Source organism: Salvelinus namaycush, chromosome 18 (assembly GCF_016432855.1).
Source record: "Salvelinus namaycush isolate Seneca chromosome 18, SaNama_1.0, whole genome shotgun sequence".
In the NCBI taxonomy this organism is placed as follows: domain Eukaryota; kingdom Metazoa; phylum Chordata; class Actinopteri; order Salmoniformes; family Salmonidae; genus Salvelinus; species Salvelinus namaycush.
Window position 1 is genome coordinate 30838548 of NC_052324.1, and position 25474 is coordinate 30864021.

At 41.3% G+C, this 25474-nt stretch overlaps 1 protein-coding gene across 2 annotated transcripts; it reads left to right on the plus strand.

Moving 5' to 3' along the window:
• The first annotated feature begins 141 nt into the window (after nucleotides 1-141).
• Nucleotides 142-19534, plus strand: LOC120063351 (transmembrane protein 150A-like). Of its 2 annotated transcripts, none has more exons than XM_039013689.1 (9): nucleotides 142-226; nucleotides 1450-1532; nucleotides 1851-2109; nucleotides 2385-2432; nucleotides 2596-2682; nucleotides 10117-10184; nucleotides 13475-13602; nucleotides 14512-14689; nucleotides 18256-19534. In XM_039013689.1, the coding sequence occupies exons 3-9, from the start codon at nucleotides 2045-2047 to the stop codon at nucleotides 18552-18554; spliced, it is 873 nt and encodes a 290-aa protein (XP_038869617.1). In that variant the 5' UTR covers nucleotides 142-226; nucleotides 1450-1532; nucleotides 1851-2044; the 3' UTR covers nucleotides 18555-19534. The 2 variants fall into 2 exon arrangements, with proteins under 2 accessions (XP_038869617.1, XP_038869616.1); XM_039013688.1 differs by having other exon boundaries at nucleotides 175-254.
• Nucleotides 19535-25474: the final 5940 nt, after the last annotated feature.

A 25474-nucleotide genomic window follows, 5' to 3' on the forward strand; every position in this document is an offset into this window, starting at 1 on the left:
TTGTTTTGTCAATGTACTATTTTTATTTTGGTGAATTAAGTTAGTTTCACAATCACGTATGGATTTTCTTTTTACCTTGTTTTGGTTTCAACCCGTCCAGTTGGTGGCGGCAATACAACTTTTGAGGTAGTAGTCCGCCATAAAACCCACAGAGGAAGAAGAGGCAGAAGAGTGGCACGCACGATTTGAGTGGAGGGGTCCGTTTTAAAGGGAAACCAATGTTGAGGTTCGTGGTGGGAATAGCGGGATCTGGGGTATGTACATAGTGGTTTTCATTATATGTGCTACTGTTGTGGACGGTTAACTTGTATGCGGGATCAAAACTAGCCAGTCAGGCACCGCTAACCCCTCTCTTTTGTTCAGTTGTCCAGCCCACCAGCTAAGTTAGCTACTTGCTTTGGAGAAAGGGGAGAATAATTATTTAGCCAGCATAAACCAGCTGTCTGTCAGTGAACACACTTTACCCAACGTTACTGCCGCACAACCCCCGCTTTAACGTGTTAGCTAGTAGCAGTGTTGACTAGTTAGCTTACGTTCATTTGCGTATGGACTAACGTTGGTTAGCGAAAAAAGACGCTATGTCGTTAGCTAACTAGGAGGAACGATGTAACGTTAATAGGATCAAATGCATTAACTACTGTTGGTAGCTAGGTAATGCATTTGATCCTACTGTAGCTGGCTAGTTTACCTGTCACACTTGCAGGGTGTACTGCCAACCATTTGAGACTAGCTTTAATTAGCTAGTTAGCTAGCTAGCGGTTAGCTAACGTTGGCTTGATAGCTGGCTAACAGCCGGTGTTCTGACAATGATAATCTGATCATCCATGCCAGCCACAGTGCAACAATGGATCATAGCTACTCAATTTCAACACCAGTCATCTAGATAACCCAATAATTGTTGCTTGCTGCAGTTGGACCTCAAATTAATTAGCCTAGCACGATAGAGAGGGACCCCTGCCCTAGCCAAGTCCGATGCTTCAGTAACAGTGGGGGTTGATAATTGTGAGACTTGAGAAGCGATATCCAGCTAAATGGGGAAATTAATCATGCCTAGACAGTTAATATTCTGTCATGAACCTCTCCATTATCTCTTCCCTGTGTAAATGTATCAGGAAACAATGGCCTCTCATTTGTCACTGAGATGAGCGCTCAGTATCTCTACCGCCCCCACATTGTATAAAATATACTGTATTACAGTACTACTTGAAAACTAAACTACACCTTTAACCTAAGTCTTAGTCTGTTTTCTAACGTGATCATGGAAAACCAAGAGCTTGTTTTAGTTACGGTGTGATCATTCTTAGTTCATTCTAATCCCAGTGAGTCTGAGCGAAGGTTGAAACTACAGGCCTAAACTGCACACTGTGCAAAATGACACTGCTTATAATGTCAGTCAACACACTCATTTTAGTATATCAATGACCAATCAGATTTTGTTTTCTTCTGTAGGTTATACTGACAAAGGGTGATTTGACAAAGAGTGTTGGGCCAGTAATCGAAAGGTCGCTGGTTCGAATCCCTGAGCCGACTAGGTAAAAAATCTGATGTGTTCTTGAGCAAGGCACTTAACCTTAATTGCTCCTGTAAGTCGCTCTGAATAAGAGTGTCTGCTAAATTAATAAACTGTTAAATGTTATTGTGGTGTGATTTTCCTAGACCCTGGATACCTGATTTTAGAATTCCTAATGTCTGAATTTTTTTTTCAGGCAACTAAAGAAAGTGAAGTCACCCTACTGAAAAATAAACTACAAATACTATGCCTAATTGTTCTTTCTCCCCTGCCCCTCTTTTCTCCTCTGCTCACATTTGGCCTTTTGTTCAACTCTCTCACTCCCTGCTCTGTGGTAAAGACAGCTGCTGGTTGCAGGCATCGGGCGGCATAACACAAGCAGTGTGCCATCCCCCTGTCCTCCTCTCATGCCCCCCCGTGTCTGTCCTCCCTACCTGTTAGTGTCCCCACCTTGTCCCCTCATTGTCTGCCTTGTCCACCCTGAAGCCCTCCTCTCCCTCATGCTTTGAACAAAGATCGCACACTGCCAGTCCAATGACTGCCTGGATCGTCTTGCCTGTCAGCCTCTCTGCCTTCTCCATCACAGGAATATGGATAGTGTGAGTTCTCAAATACTAGGCTCCAGTTACATTTGTCTTCCTTACTAAGGGTGTACTACAAAGTGATTGACAGAGAAACATTGATAACTGGTTTCTTGGACACCGATTAAGGACACCGATTTAAGAACACAGATTAAGCCCAGTCCTGGATTTAAAAAAGCATGCTTAATGGAGAATCTACATTTTTAGTGCAGGACTAGGCTTAATATATGTCCAGGAATCCAGTCCATAATGTTGTGATTTTAAGTCATTGATCTGTTTGTTTTCCCCCACAGCTACGCCATGGCTGTGATGAATCAGCACGTTTGTCCTGTGGAGAACTGGTGAGTGACCCTTCAGTGAGTTTCATATAAAACTTTGTGGGAGTAAAGAAGACACAGTTTTGTCTTTGGATTTATAGCCTACATTGACTTGATACTACAGTATATCATCTGCTTGACAACAAAAAAGGGCTAATTCCCTCCCAAAATTGTGTCTTGTGTGCAGGTCCTACAATGTGACATGTACAGAGGAGATGGCCAGGCCAGGCTTCCCTAAGACGTGCTGCACCATACAGGACATCCCTCTCATCAGGTCTCACATTCCTTCGTTCGCTTGCGCTCTCTCACCTTTCATGCTGACCACACCTGCTGCGTTTTGTGCGTGAGCATTGCAAAATAATGTACACGTGTTCAGTCATCTCATCAAAACTGCTTGTGCGCATCAATGAGTGTTAGCGTAGCTAGGCGCTAAAATAGACATTTGACGCACTGCAAGACCTGCATCTCCCATCTCCTCATTGGTTTTTAGGAGCATATACATGTGGGTGATTGAAAGATGAACGAGGTCCACACTCCAGTCCGGTTGGTTGCAGTAGTGCATCTTAAAGGTGGTTGCCAACCTAAACTAACTAGGTTTCCCCTTTTAATCTGTGGATTAATTGTCAGAGTATAGAACACACGATGTTGTAACTCTAAATGGGCCGATATTCTACAACGATCAAGCAACAAAAAAAAAGACGGTACATTTCAGGTAAAATAACTTGCTAATATTTTTATCGCAGGACAAATTAGCTAGCAACAGCAAGCTAGCTAGCTAAATGTCCATGAATGTTTAATGTGTTTTTTGACCTGTCCCCAAATTATTATAGTTGGTTCAGAGTTAATTTTGAGATTTCAACCTGCGTGTCCTGATTGAGCCTGGTGGGGATAGACAAACTCAACAAGCACACGCACGGCGCTGGTTTGGTCATTATGTAACCGGTATGGGAGTTGATCAATGTTTTATTTGTTTTCAAATTCTTTGTGGGTCTCTGGGAAATATGTATCTCTAATGTGGTCATGCATTTGGTAGGAGGTTAGGAAGTGCAGCTCAGTGTCCACCTCGTTTTGTGGGCACAGAGGCAGACATGGCTCTGTAGAGAAGACGGGCTATGGCTCTCAATAGCAAGGCTATGCTCACTGAGTCTGTACATAGTCAATAATTTTATTTTTATTTTGTCAGTCAGTGGTCAGGTATTCTGTTTACAGCCAAATGGCATTAGTTTGCTCTTTTTTTCTTTTTTCTAGTATGTCAGTTTTCTTTTTGCGTTCTTATAATTTGGTTGGGTGTAATTGTGTTGCTGTCCTGGATCTTTGTGGGGTCTGTTTGTGTTTTTGAACAGAGCCCCAGAACCAGCTGGCTGAGGGGACACTTCTCTAGGTTCATCTCTCTGTAGGTGATGATTTTGTCATAGGATGTGTGAGCATCGCTTCCTTTTAGATGGTTGTAGAATTTAAGATATATATTTTCTGGATTTTGTTACTAGTGGGCGAAGTCCTAATTCTGCTCTGTATACATTGCTTGTGTTGTACACAAATTACATGCAGAATTCTACAAAATTATAGTCTCAATTGGGTGTTTGTGCCATTTTGTGAATTATTGGTTGGTGAGTGGACCACAGACCTCACAACCATAGAGGGCATATAGAGTGCAGTGATGTGTCCTATAAGGAGCATTGGTGGCAAATCAGATGGCCTAAAGGTAAAGAACATCTAGCCGCTCGAGAGCACCCTTACCTGCCGATCTATACATTACGTCCCAGTATTCTAGTATGGGTAGGATGGTCATCTTTATCAGGGTTAGTTTGACAGCTGGGGTGAAAAAGGAGTGGTTACGATAGTGGAAACCAAGTCTAGATTTAACTTTAGCCTGCAGCTTTAATATGTGCTGAGAGAAGGACAGTGTACCGTCTAGCCATAGTCACCTCATACAAGTACTTGGGAGTATCTCAAGTTCTAAACCCTCAGCGGTAGTAATAACACCTGTGGGAAGAGGGACTTTCTTCTTACCAAACCACATGACCTTTGTTTTGGATGTGTTAAGGGCAGAGAAAGCTTGTTGGACACTAAAAGCTTTGTCGTAGAGAATTTAACACAAAATCCGGGGAGGGGCCAGATGAGTATAAGACTGTATCATCTGCATATAAATGGATGAGAGCTTCCTACTGCCTGAGCTATGTTGTTGATGTAAATTGAGAAGAGCGTGGGGCCTAGGATTGAGCCTTGGGGTACACCCTTGGTGACAGGCAGTGGCTGAGACAGCAGATGTTCTGACTTTATGCACTGTACTTTTTGAGAGCAGTAGTTAGCAAACCAGGCCAAAGACCCCTCAGAGACATCAAAAGCTTTGGCCAAGTCAATAAAAATAGCAGCACAACATTGCTTAGAATCAAGGGCAATGGTTTCATCATTGAGGACCTTTAAGGTTGCAGTGACACATCCATAACCTGAGCGGAAACTAGATTGCATACCAGAGAGAATACTATAGACATCAAGAAAGCCAGTCAGATAAACAGGGCAAAATAGAAATAAGCCTATAACAGTTAGGATCAGCTTGATCTCCCCATTTTTAAATAAAGGATGAACCATGGCTTCCTTCCAAGCAATGGGAACCTCTCCAGAAAGGAGAGACCGGCTTAGCGATGATAGGGGCAGCAACCTTAAAGAAGGGTTTAAACCATCTGACTAAGATGTTTTTTTGGGGGGGTCAAGTTTAGCTCCTTTAGCACTTCGGACTCAGTGACCGTCTGCAGGGAGAAACTTTGTAGCGGGACAGGGGAAAAAGAGGGAGAAGCATCGGGTTGAATTAGAAGGGGTGGGAGATGAGGAAATGTTGGACGGGCAAGGAGGCATGGCTGAGTCAAATAGGAATCCTGACTTAATGACGTGGTGATTTAAAGAGTTCAGCCATGTGCTTCTTGTCAGTAACAACCACATCAACATTAAGGGACATGGGCAGCTGTGAGGAGGGCTTATTCTCCAGATCTTTAACCGTTTACCAGAACCTCTTGGGGTTAGACCCACAGAGAGGGAGAACTTCTCCTTTTAAGTCACCAACTTTGGCCTTCCGGATAGCCTGAGTGCACTTATTACTCATTTGCCTGAACGAGAGCCAGTCAGCCTGAGTATGCGTATGCCAAGCCTTTCGCCAAATGCAATTCTTGAGGTGGAGTAACTCTGCAAGATCACGGTCAAACCAGGGGCTGAACCGGTTTTCATTTTATTTATTTTTTATGTGGGTGTGCTTGTTAACAATACCACTGAAAATGGTTGTCCTGGCTACTAGACCTTTTTTGGTACATCATTATTTTTGTCTTCCCGAGATTTACTGTCAGGGCCAGAATCTGTGCAGAAGCTTAGGTGCTGCTGTAGGCCCTACTTGGTTGGGGACCGACGCACCAGATATTCTGCAAACAGACATTTGATTTCCGAGTCCAGTAGGGTAAGGCTGCAGACTGGTCTAGTGTTCTCGACAATTCATTGATATACAGTGCATTCGGAAAGTATTTAGACCCATTGGCCTTTTTCCACATTTTGTTACGTTAGTCTTATTCTAAAATTGATTAAATCATTTTCTCCTCAATCTATACACACTACCCCATAATGAGGAAGCAAAAACTGGTTCTAAGATATGTTTGCAAATGTATTAAATAAAAAATATCACAGATGTATTCAGACCCTTTACTCAGTACTTTGTTGAAGCACCTTTGGCAGCGATTACAGCCTTGAGTCTTCTTGGGTATGACACTACAAGCTTGGCACACTTGTATTTGGAGTTTCTCCCATTCTTCTCTGCAGGTCCTCTCAAGCTCTGTCAGGTTGGATGGGAGTGTTGCTGCACAGCTGTTTTCAGGTCTCTCCAGAGATGTTCTGTCTGGGCCACTCAAGGACATTCAGAGACTTGTCCTGAAGCCACTCCTGCATTGTCTTGGCTGTGTGCTTAGCGTCGTTGTCCTGTTGAAAGGTGAACCTTTGCCCCAGTGAGGTCCTGAGCACTCTGGAGCAGGTTTTCATCAAGGATCTCTCTGTACTTTGCTCCATTCAACTTTCCCTCGATCCTGACAAGTCTTCCAGTCCCTGCCGCTGAAAAACATCCCCACGGCATGATGCTGCCATCACCATGCTTCACCGTAGGGATGGTGTCAGGTTTCTTCCAGACGTGACGCTTGGCATTCAGGCCAAAGAGTTCAATCTTGGTTTCATCAGACCAGAGAATCTTGTTTCTCATGGTCTGAGAGTCTTTAGGTTCCTTTTGGCAAACTCCAAGCGGGCTGTCATATGCCTTTTACTGAGGAGTGGCTTCAGTCTGGCCGCTCTACCATAAAATCCTGATTAGTGGAGTGCTGCATAGTTGTCCTTCTGGAAGGTTCTCCCTTCTCCACAGAGGAACTCTGGAGCTCTGTCAGAGTGACCATCGGGTTCTTGGTCACCTCCCCAAGGCCTTTCTCCCCTGATTGCTCAGTTTGGCTGAGCGGCCAGCTCTAGGAAGAGTCTTGGTGGTTTCAAACTTATCCATTTAATAATGGGGGCCACTTTGTTCTTGGAACTTCAATGCTTCAAAAAAAATATGGTACCCTTCCCCAGATCTGTGCCTCACACAATCCTGTCTCTTAGCTCTATGTACAATTCCTTTGACCTCATGGCTTGGTTTTTGTTCTGACATACACTGTCAATTGTGGGACTTTTTTATAGAGACAGGTGTGTGCCTATCCAAATCATGTCCAATCAATTGAATTTAGCACAGGTGGACTCCAAGTTCTCGAAACATCTCAAAGATGATCAATGTGAACAGGATGCACCAGAGCTCAATTTCGAGTCTCCTAGCAAAGGGTCTGAATACTTATGTAAATAAGGTAATACTGTTTTATTGTAATTACATTTTCAAAAATGTATTAATGCCTAATTTCTTTAACAGCATATTGGATGACTCATTCCATTCACCGAGCTCAATATGACATTGATAGGTTTAGGCTACTACATGATACTTGAATTTTCCCTATACCCATCAAGAGGTTGCTGCAACATAGCCAATGAAAAGTTTACAACGTCTGTGCACAGGTTGAGAGAGATTTGAGTAATCAAGGTGACACAGTGAAACTTTCAATACCGTCTTGCACACTCTTGCCTGCATCTAGCTGATCTAGGGTGTAATCATTAGTCCAAAAGTTGCAAATGAGAGTTTCTATTGGACAAATTCAGATATGTTTATCCCAGTTTTGTTTCTTTGTTCAACTATTGTCTTTCTCTTTGAGTCAACATGCATTGCAGTGCTAGATGGCTTCAGCTTAGACTTTCAGTACTACATTCATTCTCTGATCTTTTGATTTGGGTGGACGTCATTTCATGCTTCAAGATCTCTGATAGGTTCAAAGACATCCTCCGGAAGTTGTCATAATTACTGTGGAAGGTAGTGAGAACCATGAGCCTCCTAGGTTTTCTATTTACAATTGAAGTCGGAAGTTTACATGCACTTAGGTTGGAGTCATTAACTCGTTTTTCAACCACTCCACAAACTTCTTGTTAACAAACTATAGTTTTGGCAAGTCGGTTAGTACATCTACTTTGCATGACAAGTCATTTTTCCAATTGTTTACAGACAGATTATTTCACTTATAATTCACAATTCCAGTGGGTCAGAAGTTTACATTCACTAAGTTGACTGTGCCTTTAAACAGCTTGGAAAATTCCAGAAAATGATGTCATGGCTTTAGAAGCTTCTGATAGGCTAATTGACATCATTTGAGTCAATTGGAGGTGTACCTGTGGATGTATTTCAAGGCCTACCTTCAAACTCAGTGCCTCTTTGCTTGACATCATGGGAAAATGAAAAGAAATCAGGCAAGACCTCAGAAAAAAATTGTAGACCTCCACAAGTCTGGTTCATCCTTGGGAGCAATTTCCAAACGCCTGAAGGTACCACGTTCATCTGTACAAACAATAGTACGCAAGTATAAACACCATAGGACCACGCAGCCGTCATACCGCTCAGGAAGGAGACGCGTTCTGTCTCCTAGAGATGAACGTACTTTGGTGCGAGAAGTGCAAATCAATCCCAGAACAACAGCAAAGAACCTTGTGAAGATGCTGGAGGAAACAGGTACAAAAATATCTATATCCACAGTAAAACGAGTCCTATATCGACATAACCTGAAATGCAGCAGAGCAAGGAAGAAGCCACTGCTCCAAAACCGCCATAAAAAGCCAGACTACGGTTTGCAACTCTACATGAGGACAAAGATTGTACTTTTTAGAGAAATGTCCTCTGGTCTGATACAAAAATAGAACTGTTTGGCCATAATGACCATTGTTATGTTTGAAAGAAAATTGTCAGGCTTGCAAGCCGAAGAACACCATCCCAACCGTGAAGCACGGGGGTGGCAGCATCATGTTGTGGGGGTGCTTCGCTGCAGGAGGGACTGGTGCACTTCACAAAATAGATGGCATCATGAGGGAGGAAAATGATATGGATATATTGAAGCAACATCTCAAGACATCAGTCAGGAAGTTAAAGCTTGGTCGCAAATGGACAATGACCCCAAGCATACTTCCAAAGTTGTGGCAAAATGGCTTAAGGACAACAAAGTCAAGGTATTGGAGTGGCCATCACAAAGCCCTGACCTCAATCCCATAAAAAATGTGTGGGCAGAACTGAAAAAGCGTGTGAGCAAGGAGGCCTACAAACCTGACTCAGTTACACCAGCTCTGTCAGGAGGAATGGGCCAAAATTCACCCAACTTATTGTGGGAAGCTTGTGGAAGGCTACCTGACACGTTTGACCCAAGTTCAACAATTTAAAGGCAATGCTATCAAATACTAATTGAGTGTATGTACATTTCTGACCCACTGGGAATGTGATGAAATAAGTACAACCTGAAATAAATAGTTCTCTCTACTATTATACTGACATTTCACATTCTTAAAATAAAGTGGTGGTCCTAACTGACCTAAAACAGGCAATTTTTACTTGGATTAAATGTCAGGAATTGTGAGAGTTTAAATGTATTTGGCTAAGGTGTATGTAAACTTCCGACTTCAACTGTAAGTCAATGTGCCCAGAGGATGGAAACTAGCTATCCTCCGGCTACGCCATGGTGCTACCCTACAGAGTGCTGTTGAGGTTATGAAGACGTACATTGCGAAACAGTGTGTTTTTAATGAATTATTTGGTGACGTGACTATATATTTAGTTAAAAATAAATCACTAAAATGTTTCTGAAATTCACTGAGGATGGTCCTCCCCTTCCTCCTGTGAGGAGCCTCCACTGGTGTAGATGAATGGGAGGAGATGGGTTAAAAAAGCTTTTTAAGCATTGAGACATGGATTGTGTATGTGCGCCATTTAGAAGGTGACTGGGCAAGACATGATTTAAGTGCCTTTTGAATGAGGTATGGTAGTAGGTGCACTGGTTTGTGTCAAGAACTGCAACGCTGCTTTTTTAAAAATCAACCAAGCATGAGAAGACTGCTTTTGTTTGTCAATAAGGGTCTCTCTCGCTCTTCCTCCCCCTCTCTCTCGCTCTCTAATAATACATTCACCTACAGTCTTGTAACCATACCAGAAGAGAAATGGTGAAATAGTAACAACCTTGTTAGGAAAAGGCATGAATGACATTTGAATCATGGTCATAATATAGGCATAGTCAACTTGTGAGTGGATTCCTTATGCGTTTTGAGTGACATGTTGTTTCCTCCCTCTGGTCTCGTACAGTAAATGTGGCTCCTTCCCCCCTGAGAGCTGTCTGTTCAGTCTGATCGGGAACGTCGGAGGCTTCATGGGTAAGAAGAGCATCTTCTCCATCCCAAATGGCCAACTATTCACAATTTAGTGTACTATTTTTGACCTGGGCCCATAGTGCACTACTTTTGAACAGAGAGCTATGTAGGGATTAATAGGGTGTCATTTGGGATGCAGCCCTCTTCTGTCATCACTCACACTGACAATAAACTGTGCCCTTTGTATCACTCATCAGTGACATATTGGAGGTCAAAGGAAAAATCCACCCCCAAACCACTCATTCCTTTAATTTACAGTGTTAAATAACAAACAAAAAATTGGCGAACAAATGTTTCATTTTGCCGTTATAATAAGGTTGGTAGTAAAATTGTTGTGAAAATCTGTAGCAGCTCAAGTCTACTACAAAATCCACAATGCAATGGTTCCTCTATGGGCTGGCTGGCTAGGTAGCTAACGTAGCTTCACGCAATAAAACCAAAGACATTATCAGCATGTAACGTAGCTAGTTAGTGCAGTTCGTGTGACTTTACCGCTATCAATTTAGGAGTCTACAATCTCACCATGTTCAACCTGCAGATTGATGTGCCTCAGAGTGGAGTCTAACATTTGGAATGGCAGATATACTTTTGAGGAGATGGGGGAAACTTTGCCCATGCTATGTCAATGGGCGCTAGCTCAAAAACCCAACATTAGCACGAATTTCAGCAACAAGAAGTACAACATTACAAATCTTTTCTCAGATGTGAGATAATTAACTTGCCATCTGGATGGTCTTCAGAGATTAGATTTGAGGGTAGTTGAAGGATGGGATTAAAAACAAAAGATGACTATTGTAAAATGCATTGTCCATAAAATGTATGTAGAAGCCTAAGTGTTGTTGTCCATTAGTTTACTCCAATTAGGGGAGGGGTGGTAGGGTTAGGAGAAAATAAAGAAATTATATAACAAAAAAAGTGTGTATATACAGTACCAGTCAAAATTTGGGACACCTACTCATTCAAGGGTTTTTCTCTTTTTACTATTTTCTGCGTTGTAGAATAATAGTGAAGACACAAACTATGAAATAACACATGGAATCAGGTAGTAACCAAAAAAGTGTTAAACAAATCAAAATATATTTGAGATTCTTCAAAATAGCCACCCTTTGCCTTGATGACAGCTTTGCACTTCGCCTTCTCTCAACCAGCTTCACCTGGAATGCTTTTCCAACTGTCTTGAAGGGTACCTACATATGCTGAGCACTTGTTGGCTGCTTTTCCTTCACTCTGCGGTCCAACTCATCCCAAAACATCTCATTTCGGTTGAGGTTGGGTGATTTTTTTTGGAGGCTAGGTTATCTGATGCAGCACTCCATCACTCTCCTTCTTGGTCAAATAGCCTTACACAACCTGGATGTGTTGGGTCATTGTCCTGTTGAAAAACAAATGATAGTCCCACTAAGTACAAATCAGATGGGATGGTGTATCGCTGCAGAATGCTGTGGTAGCCATGCTGGTTAAGTGTGCCTTGAATTCTAAATAAATCACAGATAGTGTCACTAGCAAAACATCCCCACACCATCAAACCTCCATGCTTCACGGTGGGAACCACACATGCGGAGATCATCCAGTCACCTACTCTGCGTTTCAAAGACACGGCGGTTGGAACTAAAAACCTCAAATTTGGACTCAACGGACCAAAGGACAGATTTCCACCAGTCTAATGTCCATTTCTCATGTTTCTTGGCCCAAGCAAGTTTCTTCTTATTGGTGTCCTTTAGTAGTGGTTTCTTTGCAGCAATTAAACCATGAAGGCCTGATTCACGCAGTCTCCTCTGAACAGTTGATGTTGATGTCTGTTACTTGAACTCTGACGCATTTATTTGGGCTGCAATTTCTGAGGCTGGTAACTCTAAGGAACGTATCCTCTGCAGCAGATGTAACTCTCGGTCTTCCTCTCCTGTAATGGTCCTCATGAGAGCCAGTTTCATCATAGCGCCTGAGGGTTTTTGCTACTGCACTTGAAGAAACTATCAAAGTTCTTAATTTTCCTAATTGACTGACCTTCATGCCTTTAAGTAATGGACTGTTGTTTCTTCTCTTTGCTTATTTGAGCTGTTCTTGCTATAATATGAACCTGGTCTTAGCCCTATTTGGTCAATCTTCTGTATACCACCCCTACCTTGTCACAGCACAACTGATTGGCTCAAACACATTAAGAAGTAAGCAAAAAAAAGCAATTTGTGGAATTGCTTTCCAAGGCACACCTGTTAATTGAAATGCATTCCAGGTGACTACCTCATGAAGCTGATTGAGAGAATGCCAAGAGTGTGCAAAGCTGTCATCAAGGCATAGGGGGACTACTTTGAAGAATCTCAAATATATTTTGATTTGTTTAACACTTTCAATATGTGTGTCATATCTTTGGCATCTAAACTATTATTCTACAATGTAAAAAATAAATAGAGAAACCCTTGAATGAGTGTGTCCAAACTGGTGCTGTGTATGGGGGATTTTAAATGATGCAGACAATTACATTGCAGATAGATTATAGTTTACATCAATATTAAAGTTGATCTACCCCCTAGAAAAAATGACTTGCCATCTGCAGTATCATATAGCTTTAGAATCGTGACATTACGTACTTTCAAGGAAAATAGGCAGGTTTTCGACATATACACTGACTTTGAGAAGGGATTGCATGATGATTAGCTTAGCAACCACGTGACGCAGCATGACAACAAACGCGATTGGTCGACAGTCTGCTGGGTGGGCGTAATAAAAACATTATCTCAGTAGGAATATCGCCCAAATATGATCATTGGCTCATTCGAAAGGTTGGTTGTTTGTGCAACAGTGCAGAATTGTTTTGCTGTGTCATGGTGATAATGATCTGACGGTGGTGATTAAATACCTATAAATATACATTCTATCATTTTTTTTTTTTGTCATTGGTGTTAAGAAATATATCACCTCACATAATTTCCTTTTTAGAACTGTAGTCATTATCACCATGACACAGCAAACGGGTGCTGAGTCCACAGGTATAATGTCAACTTTTATCAAAACAAATATTTAAAATAATTTCCTATATAGGCCTAACTGATCTTGTCTAGATGGATTTACATAGCAAATCGGTGTATGCCACTAGTCAGCAGTATGTGCAGAAGGGCTTGAAATGGCCTCTGGTCTTCAATCAATAATGCATGTGGCCTTTCCTCCATTATTGCCCCCCCTATTTTATCATCCATGACCCTTCTCCATTACTTCCTGTTCTGTCTTATTTATCACCACTCACTCTGCTGCCTTTGTCTGTGCTCCTCTTCATCCCATCTCTCTTGCTCTCCCCCCAGTGGTGATGGTGTGCCTTCTGCGCTATGCCCAGGTGATTGAGCACAGCCACGGTTGCTGGATTAACACCAACGCCCTGTTGTCTGGCTGCACCAACGCTGTAGGACTGGTCATGGTGGGAAACTTCCAGGTGATTCACGCCAATTCTTCTCTAGACATACAGTACATCTTGATTCCATATCTATCCCACCAGTCCCTCTCCAGTTGTGACTGTATTATCCCAATGACTTGATGTCAATTAAACCCCACCATTTTTAATTTTGGTCCTTTAGCAGACACTCTTATCCAGAACAACTTACAGTTTTGTCAATTATCAAGTGGTGGCTATATTCTCCTGCTGATTGCCTGTGTTGTCTATTGGTTAAAAACAAGGGGTGTGGGTGTTACAGGCTTTGGGTTTTTTATGTTTTGAGGTTGGACTTTAGCCCGTATAGCTCGTTAGCACATGTTGTCATCTCATCAGTCTCACAGTATGTTATACCTGTGCTGGTTGCTATCCCATTAGTGGGAAGGTGTTTCACCTGTGTTGGCCCAGGTGCTATTTAGGAGTGGCTGGCCCTGTGCTCCAGGCGAGCTTGAGATGTTGGGGAGAGCTACACTTCATGTAAACTGAGGTGTGATTTTGAAAGAAGCCTGAGTTTGGTGTTTCCATTTTTTTTTTTTTTTTTTTTTTTTTTTTTTTGGGGGGGCTCCATATTCTTTTAACTCCCTATCCTGTTTTCTTTTTGGAGGCAAACCTAGTGGGTGTCTTTTTTATAACCCCTTACTAGTGGCTTTGCCAACTTTCAGTGTGCACCCACATGGGTGCCTTTCAGAACCCATTTTGAATCCCTTTCTGTTTTAGTTGTTAAAGTGATTTTCTTTGTTAGCTCCCTTTTGTTGTGAGTGACGTTTTTGAATTTGTCTTGTGGGCGGGTTCAGGGGGACAGTCAATGGAATTTGGGTATTCGGAGCGGCTTCACTTGTGTATAAAAATGTATGTTTTCAATCTCAATTTTAAAAAAAATGGATTGACATGTTTCCCCCCCTCCCTGGGCAGGTTGACCATGCCAAGTCTCTGCACTACGTTGGCGCGGGCGTGGCATTCCCTGCGGGTCTGCTCTTCGTGTGCCTGCAGTGTGTTCTCACCTACCGGATGGCCATCACCGCCCTTGACTACTGGATGGCACATGTCCGTGTGGCGCTGGCCGCAGGAGCCCTGGTCTCACTTGTCCTTAGTATCCTTCCTGACTCGCTGGGATTGGTGGAGGGGTGGGGGTAGGTTATTAGATATTGGTCATGATGGATTACACCATTTAACCTCTAATTCCTCCCAATCCCGGATCCGGGAGCACCCCCATCAGTAAAAAAGCTGACTAGCATAGCCTAGCATAGCGTCACAAGTAAATACTAGCATCTAAATATCATTAAATCACAAGTCCAAGACACCAGATGAAAGATACACATCTTGTGAATCCAGCCATCATTTCTGATTTTTAAAATGTTTTACAGGGAAGACACTATGTAAATCTATTAGCTAACCACGTTAGCAAAAGACACCACTTTTTTCTCCACCATTTTTTTACTGCATCAGTAGCTATCACAAATTCGACCAAATAAAGATATAAATTGCCACTAACCAAGAAACAACTTCATCAGATGACAGTCTGATAACATATTTATTGTATAGCATATGTTTTGTTAGAAAAATGTGCATATTTCAGGTATAAATCATAGTTTACCATTGCAGCCACCATCACAACTCTCACCAAAGCAACTAGAATAACTACAGAGAGCAACGTGAATTACCTAAATACTCATCATAAAACATTTCTGAAAAATACACAGCGTACAGCAAATGAAAGAAACATCTTGTGAATCCAGCCAATATTTCAAGTGTTTTACAGCGAAAACACAATATAGCATTATATTAGCTTACCACAATAGCCAGAAACACAACACCATTTACCAGCAGCAAAGGTTAGCGATCGTAACAAGCAAGCAAAAGATATATAATTTTGGACTAACCTTCATAAACTTCTTCAGATGACAGTCCTGTAACATCATATTACACAATGCATATAGGGTTTGTTCGAAAATGTGCATATGTAGCGGCACAAATCGTGGTTATACAATGTGAGTAGTGGCCAAACTTCAAGCAATCTGTCCGGCGCCATCTTGGAGAGGCACCTAATCTAATCGATAACTATTCACAAACTTGACTAAAAAATACAGGTTGGACAGCAAATGAAAGATACATTAGTTCTTAATGCAACCGCTGTGTTAGATTTTTTAAATTAACGTTACTGCGCATACAGCGTGCGCTAAAGCGAGACCGCACCGAAATTCATGGCGGAATTATTGTTTAACATTTGTCAACATAAATACGAATTAACAGCATAAAGACTTCTTACTATTTGACGAGCGTCCATCAGAATCTTGGGCAAGGTGTCCTTTCTCCAGAACAATCGTCTTTTGGTTGAAAGATGTCCTCTTCTCCTGTAGAATTAGCAGCTAACGCTAGCTATGTGCCGGAGAGGTGTCCAACTCGTGATAGCGCGTGACAAAGAATATCCAGAAAATCGCAATAAACTGCTATAAGTCGGTTTAAATTAACTACCTTATGAAGTTTTTAAGACAAAAATCAAATTAAATCAGAGCCGGAGATATAGAACTGCTAAAACGAAAGCTTTTCAGGACGCCATTGTGATGTCCCTCCTGCGCCAGGCGCCCCGTTGAAAAGAACGGACCTTCCGTTCCACGGGCTTTTATAGGGCCCCAGATGGTGCAATCCACTCCATTCAAATTCTCACCGCTTACTGACATCTAGAGGAAGGCGTATGCAGTGCATGTAGCCCCATAGCTTACATGGGAATTTATAAACTGACCCTAGAACAGAGACCTCGATTTCAGAAATCTCACTCCTTGACAGGAAGTGTGCTGCAGAATGAGTTCTGTTTCACTCAGAGAAATAATTCAAACGGTTTTAGAAACTAGAGTGTTTTCTATCCAATAGTAATAATAATATGCATATTGTACGAGCAAGAATTGAGTACGAGGCAGTTTAATTTGGGAACGAATTTTTACAAAGTCGAAATGGCGCCCCCCTATTGACAAGAAGTTAATAAAAGGTGACTGATCATGTCTCCATAGCGTCATGTAATTTAAATCAAGCACAGTTAATGTGTAATTTCTCTTCTGTATTGAAACCTTGCAATGGCTAGTCTGTGAAACCACGTAAGCGGTAGTCTAGTTCCTGTCTGTGATGAATGGGGCTCTGGACAAAAGTAGTGCACTGCATAGTGTCGTGACGTGACTTTAATTAATGGGATGCCAGTTTATTTGACAAATAACTATGTTTTAATTGTTACCCAATATTAAATTGATCATGTAACTATTAACTCGTTAGGAATTTGGGGCACCACGGAAGAAGTTGTTTATAACGTTACCATCTCCCGACTGAAACTCAATTTGTGTTATATCGATAAGTTATTAATCATTACTTCGTACCACACACATTGATTTGATTATTTACTAACTAAATGATAACTAAATGATAACACAGGATATACACACACGTATAGGTTATTGATTAGAAACTTAATACGATGAAAATGGATCCCTAGCGGACTTACACAATATGACACTTGTTAAAAAAGATGGAGAGTTAAGGAGAGACTACACTTGGATTTATTTGGGAACTACACTCACAGTAATCCTAAAACCTTGCCCCGAACTGCCACCCGTTTTGGGTAAGAAGTAATGCATGTATTTACGTGTTGAAGGTCTTCCTTCGTCTTGTAATTCTGTTGGACCCAGGCCTTTGTAAAAAGGGTTCGATTGGGCCTTCTCCTTAGTTCGTAAGTCTAAGGCTCTAATTGTCCACAAGAGGTCACAATGTCCTTCTCCTTAGTTGTTTGTTTACTTTCACTCGTTCTGGAAGAGTGGTCTTCTGAGGACAGCTAATCAGCCGTGTCGATGATCCCCAGAGATGTGATGAGAGCAGTGTAGTCGACGATGATTTGAAGAGAATAACCGGATGGTCCTACTTAAATTCACTTTCTTAGATACAGTACTTAGAACAGCTACTCAACCGTAACATTGATTGTTAGAGGCTACTTCGTTGTCTTCAACTCGTGTTGATTTTCAGGGTCGTGACCCAATGGAGACCTAGCTGCAGCTTGAGTCCTAGTCTGGTATGTTAATTCTTAACTCAATCTTTTATACACTTTGGTTAAAAGGAGCATTTCCGTCATACTGACACGCTCTCTGAGCTCCCTCGGGCGTGGCTAGTTATGGGCCAAAACATCATCAAAAACTATGATCTCGTTAGAAAACTAGTCACATTCCTATCATAACAAAAATATTATTTTATTTCCTACACAATGTAAAGGATGTAAACCTGATATACACAGTGTGAAAGCTCTTCAAGTTACAATATTTTCGTTATATCACTTTTGTACCTTTCTTTTAATGATAGACATTCATTTCCCATATTCCATCTCATCATTCCCCACATTCAGATGTTGAAATGTATTGTCCCAGTGTTCACTTTTGGACGTTAGAGTTTTTGGGTGACAAAATGTCCCTGTAACAAAGAGACATTCCAATCCCCCATACTAGAGACCAAAAAGAGTCGTCTGCTGCATACAATTTACGATTTGGTGTGAGGTGTCATAAAACCCCCAAACCAATCCCTCCTCCCCTCTGCGGGTGATTCGTCCCATTTGGGACCCTCTGTGGGTGATGTGGCCTTTCTTCCTCCATCGATGGGGCTGTTGTGTCTCCTTAACTCTTTCCCCAGGTGGTATCTTCTTCATCCACGAGAGCTTTGTTCTCCAGCATGCAGCAGCCATCTGCGAGTGGGTCTTCACCGTGGACATCCTTGTCTTCTACGGCACCTTCACCTACGAGTTTGGCACGGTCACCAACGACACCATGATGGTCGGCCTGCAGCAGACCCACCACCACTCGGGGATCATGATGGGCGGCACGGCCGGGGCCATGTCGCTGGGCATGGGAGCCAAGGGCTTAAAGTCCCCTGGAGGAAGCAGCACATCCACCCATCTCAACTGCACCCCAGAGAGCATAGCCATGTTGTAGCTCTGCAGGGGTCAAGGAGATCACCACACTGCTGCAGATGGGAACCACCACACAGGCAGCAGGAGTCAATGATGGCACTGGCCAGCCAGAGGGAGGAGACAAGACATTGAAAATCACAAGGGTGACACACCGGGTCGGTATAGCTGTATTGGGTTTTTGTGTTTTAATAAGCCATCTGCTTCTCCACTACGGTTGAATTTCCTTCGCTTCATCAGCAGAAAGGAACACTTACACAAAGATTAAATATCTGGGGTGATGATGCTGTGACTGTTTCCAAGATGGCTACTGGCCTCTGCACACTGACATGATACCTTCTTTCTTAAAGATCGGTCACTGAGGCTTTTGCCAGTGTTCATCCTTGTCATGTTGGGATGACAGACACAAAATAAGGTTTATTTTATATGCCAACTTGTAGTTTTTTTTCTGCCACATTTTACAGACTTCCTCTACCTGGCCATGGCTTGTGGTGGGGCCTGGTCTCTCATGCCATTCAACTCTGCACGCTACAATTTGAATGAGAGAGTAGAGTGCGTCGTTGGATTGATCAGACTGAGTTTTTTTCTTTTGTCTGTACTCTGCCAATGTTAACGCATCGTAATAGAAAATATTGAATGTTTGAGAAGTGGAACTATAGATTGTATACCGTTATGTACATGACAGTTCAGTCTGGCCTCAGAGCAATACAAAATGTACTAAATGTATTTCTGAGCACCTCCCAGACGTATGATAGTTACTTGACACAAACTAAAGTAGGGAGGTTGGTTAATGAGGATGGTTGGGCGTAACCCGCGACAGACTAGCAAGCCAAAGGTTGCATGTTTTAGAAACGTTAGGGACAACTATAGCATTTTAGCTAACCCTGATTGTAAACGTAACCAAATCCACCTAACCTTTGTCATTCGTTCCCCTAACTGCCAATGTTAATTCTCCTTTGTTACGGTGCAACAAGCAACCTGGTCTCAAATAAAGATGTGCAATACTATACGTCCACAAAGATGTATGATAAGTTATGTCTTCCAATTCGTATGCTATTGTACGACCGGGTAACACGTATGATACTATACGTCCTCTAATTTGTATCATATTGTACGACTGCTATTCCATTCATAATGTAACTTAACATAATTGATGTCTCAGATTTACATACAGAATAATACGATTAGCCCTGAGACCAAGTTGAACAGGTTGTACGCACACCTTTTTATTGATCAATCAAGTATAAATGAACTGGAGAAGGATTTGTGAAATTAGCAATGTCATTTGACAAGAACATTTACACATTTTGTGCACAATACCTGCCTAAGACCTCTAATAGCGGCCTCAAAAGGGCAAGTGATATGACTTGATTTCTTATTGTTTAAAATTATATCTCTGTTTAGTGATTTATATTAGTTATTCCCTAGATAGCATTTTATAGCTGTATGAAATGCTATGTACATCTATCTAGCTGACAGAATGCTCACACAACCCTGCTGGTCTCTTCTGCCCCTCTTTTACTGGGGCAACCTCTGCTTCTCAATCACTTTTGCTTGATTTGTTTTATATTGCCTATTCATGTTGCCTCTGAATTTCTCACTTGTTACCTACTGGTTACATGGCTTGTGTTTTTTTTATGAGGTCACCTTACTGTTTTCAATCTTTGTTTGGTACGGTAATGGCAATTTTCATCTGCCAAAGTGAAGTATCCCAGAGTAGTGTTCTGCATTTTGTGAGGTGTTTGAGACCTTTCTATGAGTAGTTAAACACATTGCTCTTAATTTCTGATCTGCAGTTTTAGCTATAGTACAACATGTAATGTACACGATTAGAAGTAAGTCAACTGATCGGCTACAATCACAGGTTGGTGGCACCTTAATTGGGGTGGACGGGCTCGTGGTAATGGCTTGAGTGGAATGGTATCAAACATGGTTTCCAGGAGTTTGCCATTCCATTACTTCCGTTCCAGCCATAATGAGTCATCCTCCCCTCTGCAGCCTCCACTGGCTACAATCCATTTTGAAAGGTGCAAATATGACTCATTGAACTGTCTTATTTGGAGATTATTTTTTTATTTATATATATATATTATTTCAAGTCAAATTTTATGTCACATGAACAACCGGTGTAGACTAACAGTGAAATGCTTACTTACAGGCCCTTCCCAACAATGCAGGAGAAAGAGAAAGAAAATGGATGGATTCCAGGCTGGTTCCTTGGAAGCCTAATTTGGATACTGTGGGCAATACAATCTCCGTAAGAGACTTCTCAAAGCCTGTTATTAATGTGCTGAGTGAGATACTGTACATTTTGAGATCAGGGCATGTATTTATAGAGCGTCTCAGATAGAGGTCGACCGATTATGATTTTTCAACGTCGATCCCGATTTTATTGGATGTCCAAAAAAAGCCAGTACCAAGGTTTTTTTAAACTTTAAAAAATATATTTTAAATAATGACAATTACAACAATACTCAATGAACACTTCTATTTAAGTTAATATAATACATCAAATCTATTTAGTCTCAAATAAATAATGAAACATGCTCAATTTGGTTTAAATAATGCAAAAACAGTGTTTGAGAAGTAAAAGTGCAATATGTGCCATGTAAAAAAAGCTAACGTTTAAGTTCCTTGCTCAGAACATGAGAGAGCTGGTGGTTCAATATTCCCAGTTAAGAAGTTTTAGGTTGTAGTTATTATAGGAATTAAGACGCGTCGACTATTTCTCTCTATACCATTTGTATTTCATATACCTTTGACTATTGGATGTTCTAATAGACACTATTGCCAGCCTAATCTCGGGAGTTGATAGGCTTGAAGTCATAAACAGCGCTGTGAAGCAAGCATTGCTAAGAGCTGCTGGCAAACGCAGTACATTTTGACTGAATGCTTACGAGCATGCTGCCGCCTACCACCGCTCAGTCAGACTGCTCTATCAAATCATTGACTTAATTATAATATAATAAACACAGAAATATGAGCCGTTGGTCATTTTAATATGGTAAAATCCAGAAACTATCATTTCGAAAACAAAACGTTTATTCTTTCAGTGAAATACAGAACCGTTCCGTATTTTACCCAACGGGCGGCAACCCTAAGTCTAAATATTGCTGTTAAATTGCACAACCTTCAATGTTATGTCATTATGTAAAATTCTGGCTAATTAGTTCGCAATGAGCCAGGCGGCCCAAACTGTTGCATATAACCTGACCCTGTGCAATGAACAAGAGAAGTGACACAATTTCCCTAGTTAATGTTGCCTGCTAACATGAATTTCTTAACTAAATATATGCAGGTTTAAAAATGTATACTTCTGTGTATTGATTTTAAGAAAGGCATTGATGTTTATGGTTAGGTACATTTCGTGCAACGATTGTGCTTTTTCCGCGAATGCTCTTTTGTTAAATCATCCCCCGTTTGGCGAAGTAGGCTGCGATTCGATGATAAATTAACAGGCACCGCATTGATTATATGCAACGCGGGACAAGCTAGTTCACCTAGTAATATCATCAACCATGTGTAGTTAATCAATCTTCACATAATCACTAGTTGTTTTTTATAAGATAAGTTTAATGCTAGCTAGCAACTTACCTTGGCTCCTTTCTGCACTCGCGTAACAGGTGGTCAGCCTGCCACGCAGTTTCCTCGTGGAATGCAATGTAATCGGCGTCCATAAATACCGATTGATATGAAAACTTGAAATTGGCCCTATTTAATCAGTCGACCTCTAGTCTGAGTAGGAGTGCTGCTCTAGGATCAGGTTCCCCTTTCAATATAACCTTATTTATTTCTCATTGCCAAACATCTAAGTGTAATGAGTTGAAATGGTTCAGAATAAACCTCTCAACTTTGACTGACTACCAACCAAATATGCCCCAGGTGAGGGTCACCAGGAGAAAACGTATTTCTGTAGTTAACCAGCGCCACCTTGAGGCCAATGATTGTCTCCGTAGAGAGAAATCAAATGCAAGTCATTAATAGCCAAGTCCCTGGGGCCTATGTTTAAGGGGTTTCAATTGAAATGGGCCCCAACTGCCCAGGGGCTTCACTGGCAGATTTCTTTACGCAAATGTATAAAGAACTTTATATGCCTATGTATTTCCTGAAATTTAAAAAAATTGAATTTTTTAGGGGGTGGGCCCCTATAACATTAGTGATCTATGACATTATCACTAACCCAGTATTTTCTGTTGGGCCATTGTGTGTCTGGTATATTTTCAACTGTACAATACAATCACTGAATGGTGTTTCAGCCAACAAAACTATTTTAAATGTTTAGTTTTCTTCATGTCAGCTACCTCTGTGAGTGGACTTGTTGTTCCAAGGCAGATGCTGAGCAGATGCGTAGCTGGTATTTCCTATTCTTCTTTCCAAAAAAGATAGGAATCTACACTGGAATTTGGTGGGTTGGCTATGTTATAAAACAGCCAGGCCACACAGAAAATACCAAATGAAAGCATACTGGTAGTTTCTGATGTAAACATTCTATAGCTCCAGTGTAAGTTCACTCAGTTTGATTCTGTTGGCTTTTTCCCCCCTCATTCTCTACCAGCCAAAGTTTTTTTCAAATATTTGATTTCAAATAACCTTATTTTGTGATGTATTTCACCATACTGTAACTTAGTATCAAGGTTAGACTTCAACCGGCAGCTTTGACGAAAATGTACCTACACGGGATTGGAACTATTCTGTGTAAACATTTCTCTTTATAGTAGACAAGGCCAAAACATGATGAAATGGCATTTATGTACTTTTTTGTTCCAATTCCTGCACTTATTGTAACTTTTTTAGTTGTGCGTTTTGTGTGAGAGAATACCAATTCCAGTTGCAAAAGACTAACAGCAATGCAGATCAAATGTCTTGGAAAGATATAATAGTTTTCAAAGATTATAAAATGACTGTGTAAAACATGTATTTTACTAAATTCTTCTCTATAATGGGAGGAAAGATGATTACCCCCCCCCCCCCCCAAAAGCAAACAAAGCATTTTCTTTTATAAATTGTCTCTAAATGTGTATGCTTATCTATCATTTACCAATTTTATTTTGTCAGATTTATATTCAAATATGAAATAAAATTGAATTATAAGCAAATGATCTGCTCTTGTATGGTTTATTTTTGGGCAGAAGATTGGTAAATGGTTTGTTTTGACATGACTGATCTGGGATGAAACCAGACTAACTGCAATGTGTGATATTGCAAGATCACTCAGGTTTTGAGGCTACCTTTCCTCAATTATTTGACTTCTGTTCTCTACAAGACATCCCTTCATTGTAGTCAGAGAAATATGGCAGAACCAATTATCCCTGCCTTGAAATAGTTGAGTACCGTTAGCATTTCAGAGCAACTGTCTATTTTCAGGACTCAATCACAGGAGTCAGCAGTTGGAGGTTATTTTGTCATATGTTTACGAATGGACATAAAGCATAAACCAGTTTGGCCAACCAGACCAACAATGCTATACATGCTTCATAACCACCCATGGGACTTTGTGCGAAAAAAGCTGGATCATTTTCTTTGGGGTAAATATAACATGACTATATCAAACGTTTTAATATTTGAGGAAATGAGATTGAGTGGTTTACAGTTCGGCTCAAGAGGACCTGTTAAAAACCACAGCTGTGAGATTGGTCCTTAATCTATACTGAATACAAATATAAATGCAACATGTAAAGTGTTTGTCCCATGTTTCATGAGATGAAACAAAAGATAATCGAAATGTTCCATACGCACAAAAAGCTTATTTCTGTCACTGTTTGCACAAATGTATTTACAGCGCATTCGTAAAGTATACAGACCCCTTTACTTTTTCCACTTGTTACGTTACAGCCTTATTCTAAAATTGATTAAATAAAACATTTCATCAATCTGCACACAGTACCCTATAATGACAAAGCAAAAACAAGTTGAGACATTTTTGCAAATTTATGACAGATAAAAACGTATACCTTATTTACGTAAGTATTCAGACCCTTTGCTATGAGACTTCAAATTGAGCTCCGGTGCATCCTGTTTCTACAACTTGATTGGAGTCCACCTGTGGTAAATTCAATTGATTGGACATGATTTGGAAAGGCACACAAAATCAAATGAAATGTTATTAGTCACATGCGCCGAATACAATAGGTGTAGACCTTACAGTGAAATGCTTACTTACGAGCCCTTCACCAACAATGCAGTTAAAAATAAATGAATAAGAAATAAAAGCAACAAGTAATTAAAGACAGCAGTAAAATAACAATAGCGAGACTATATACAGGGGGGGTACCGGTACAGAGTCAATGTGCGGGGGCGACGGTTAGTTGAGGTAATATGTACATGTAGAGTTATTAAAGTGACTATGCATAGATGATAACAACAGAGAGTAGGTGTAAAAGGGGGGGGGGCAATGCAAATAGTCTGGGTGGCCGTTTGATTAGATGTTCAGGAGTCTTATGGCTTGTGGGTAGAAGCTGTTTTCATAGCCTCTTGGACCTAGACTTGGTGCTCCGGTACCGCTTGCCGTGCGTTAGCAGAGAGAACAGTCTACGACTAGGCTGGCTGGAGTCTTTGACAATTTTTAGGGTCTTCCTCTTACACCGCCTGGTATAGAGGTCCTGGATGGCAGGAAGCTTGGCACCAGTGATGTACTGGGCCGTACACACTGCCATCTGTAGTGCCTTGCGGTCGGAGGCCGAGCAGTTGCCATACCAGGTAGTGGTGCAACCAGTCAGGATGCTCTCGATGGTGCAGCTGTAGAACCTTTTGAGGATCTGAGGACCGATGCTACACCTGTCTATGTAAGGTCCCACAGTTGACAGTGCATGTCAGAGCAAAAACCAAGCCATGAGGTCAAAGAAATTGTAGAGCTCTGAGACAGGTTGTGTCGAGGCACAGATCTGGGGAAGTGTACCAAAACATTTCTGCAGCATTGAAGGTCCCCAAGAACACAGTGGCCTCCTC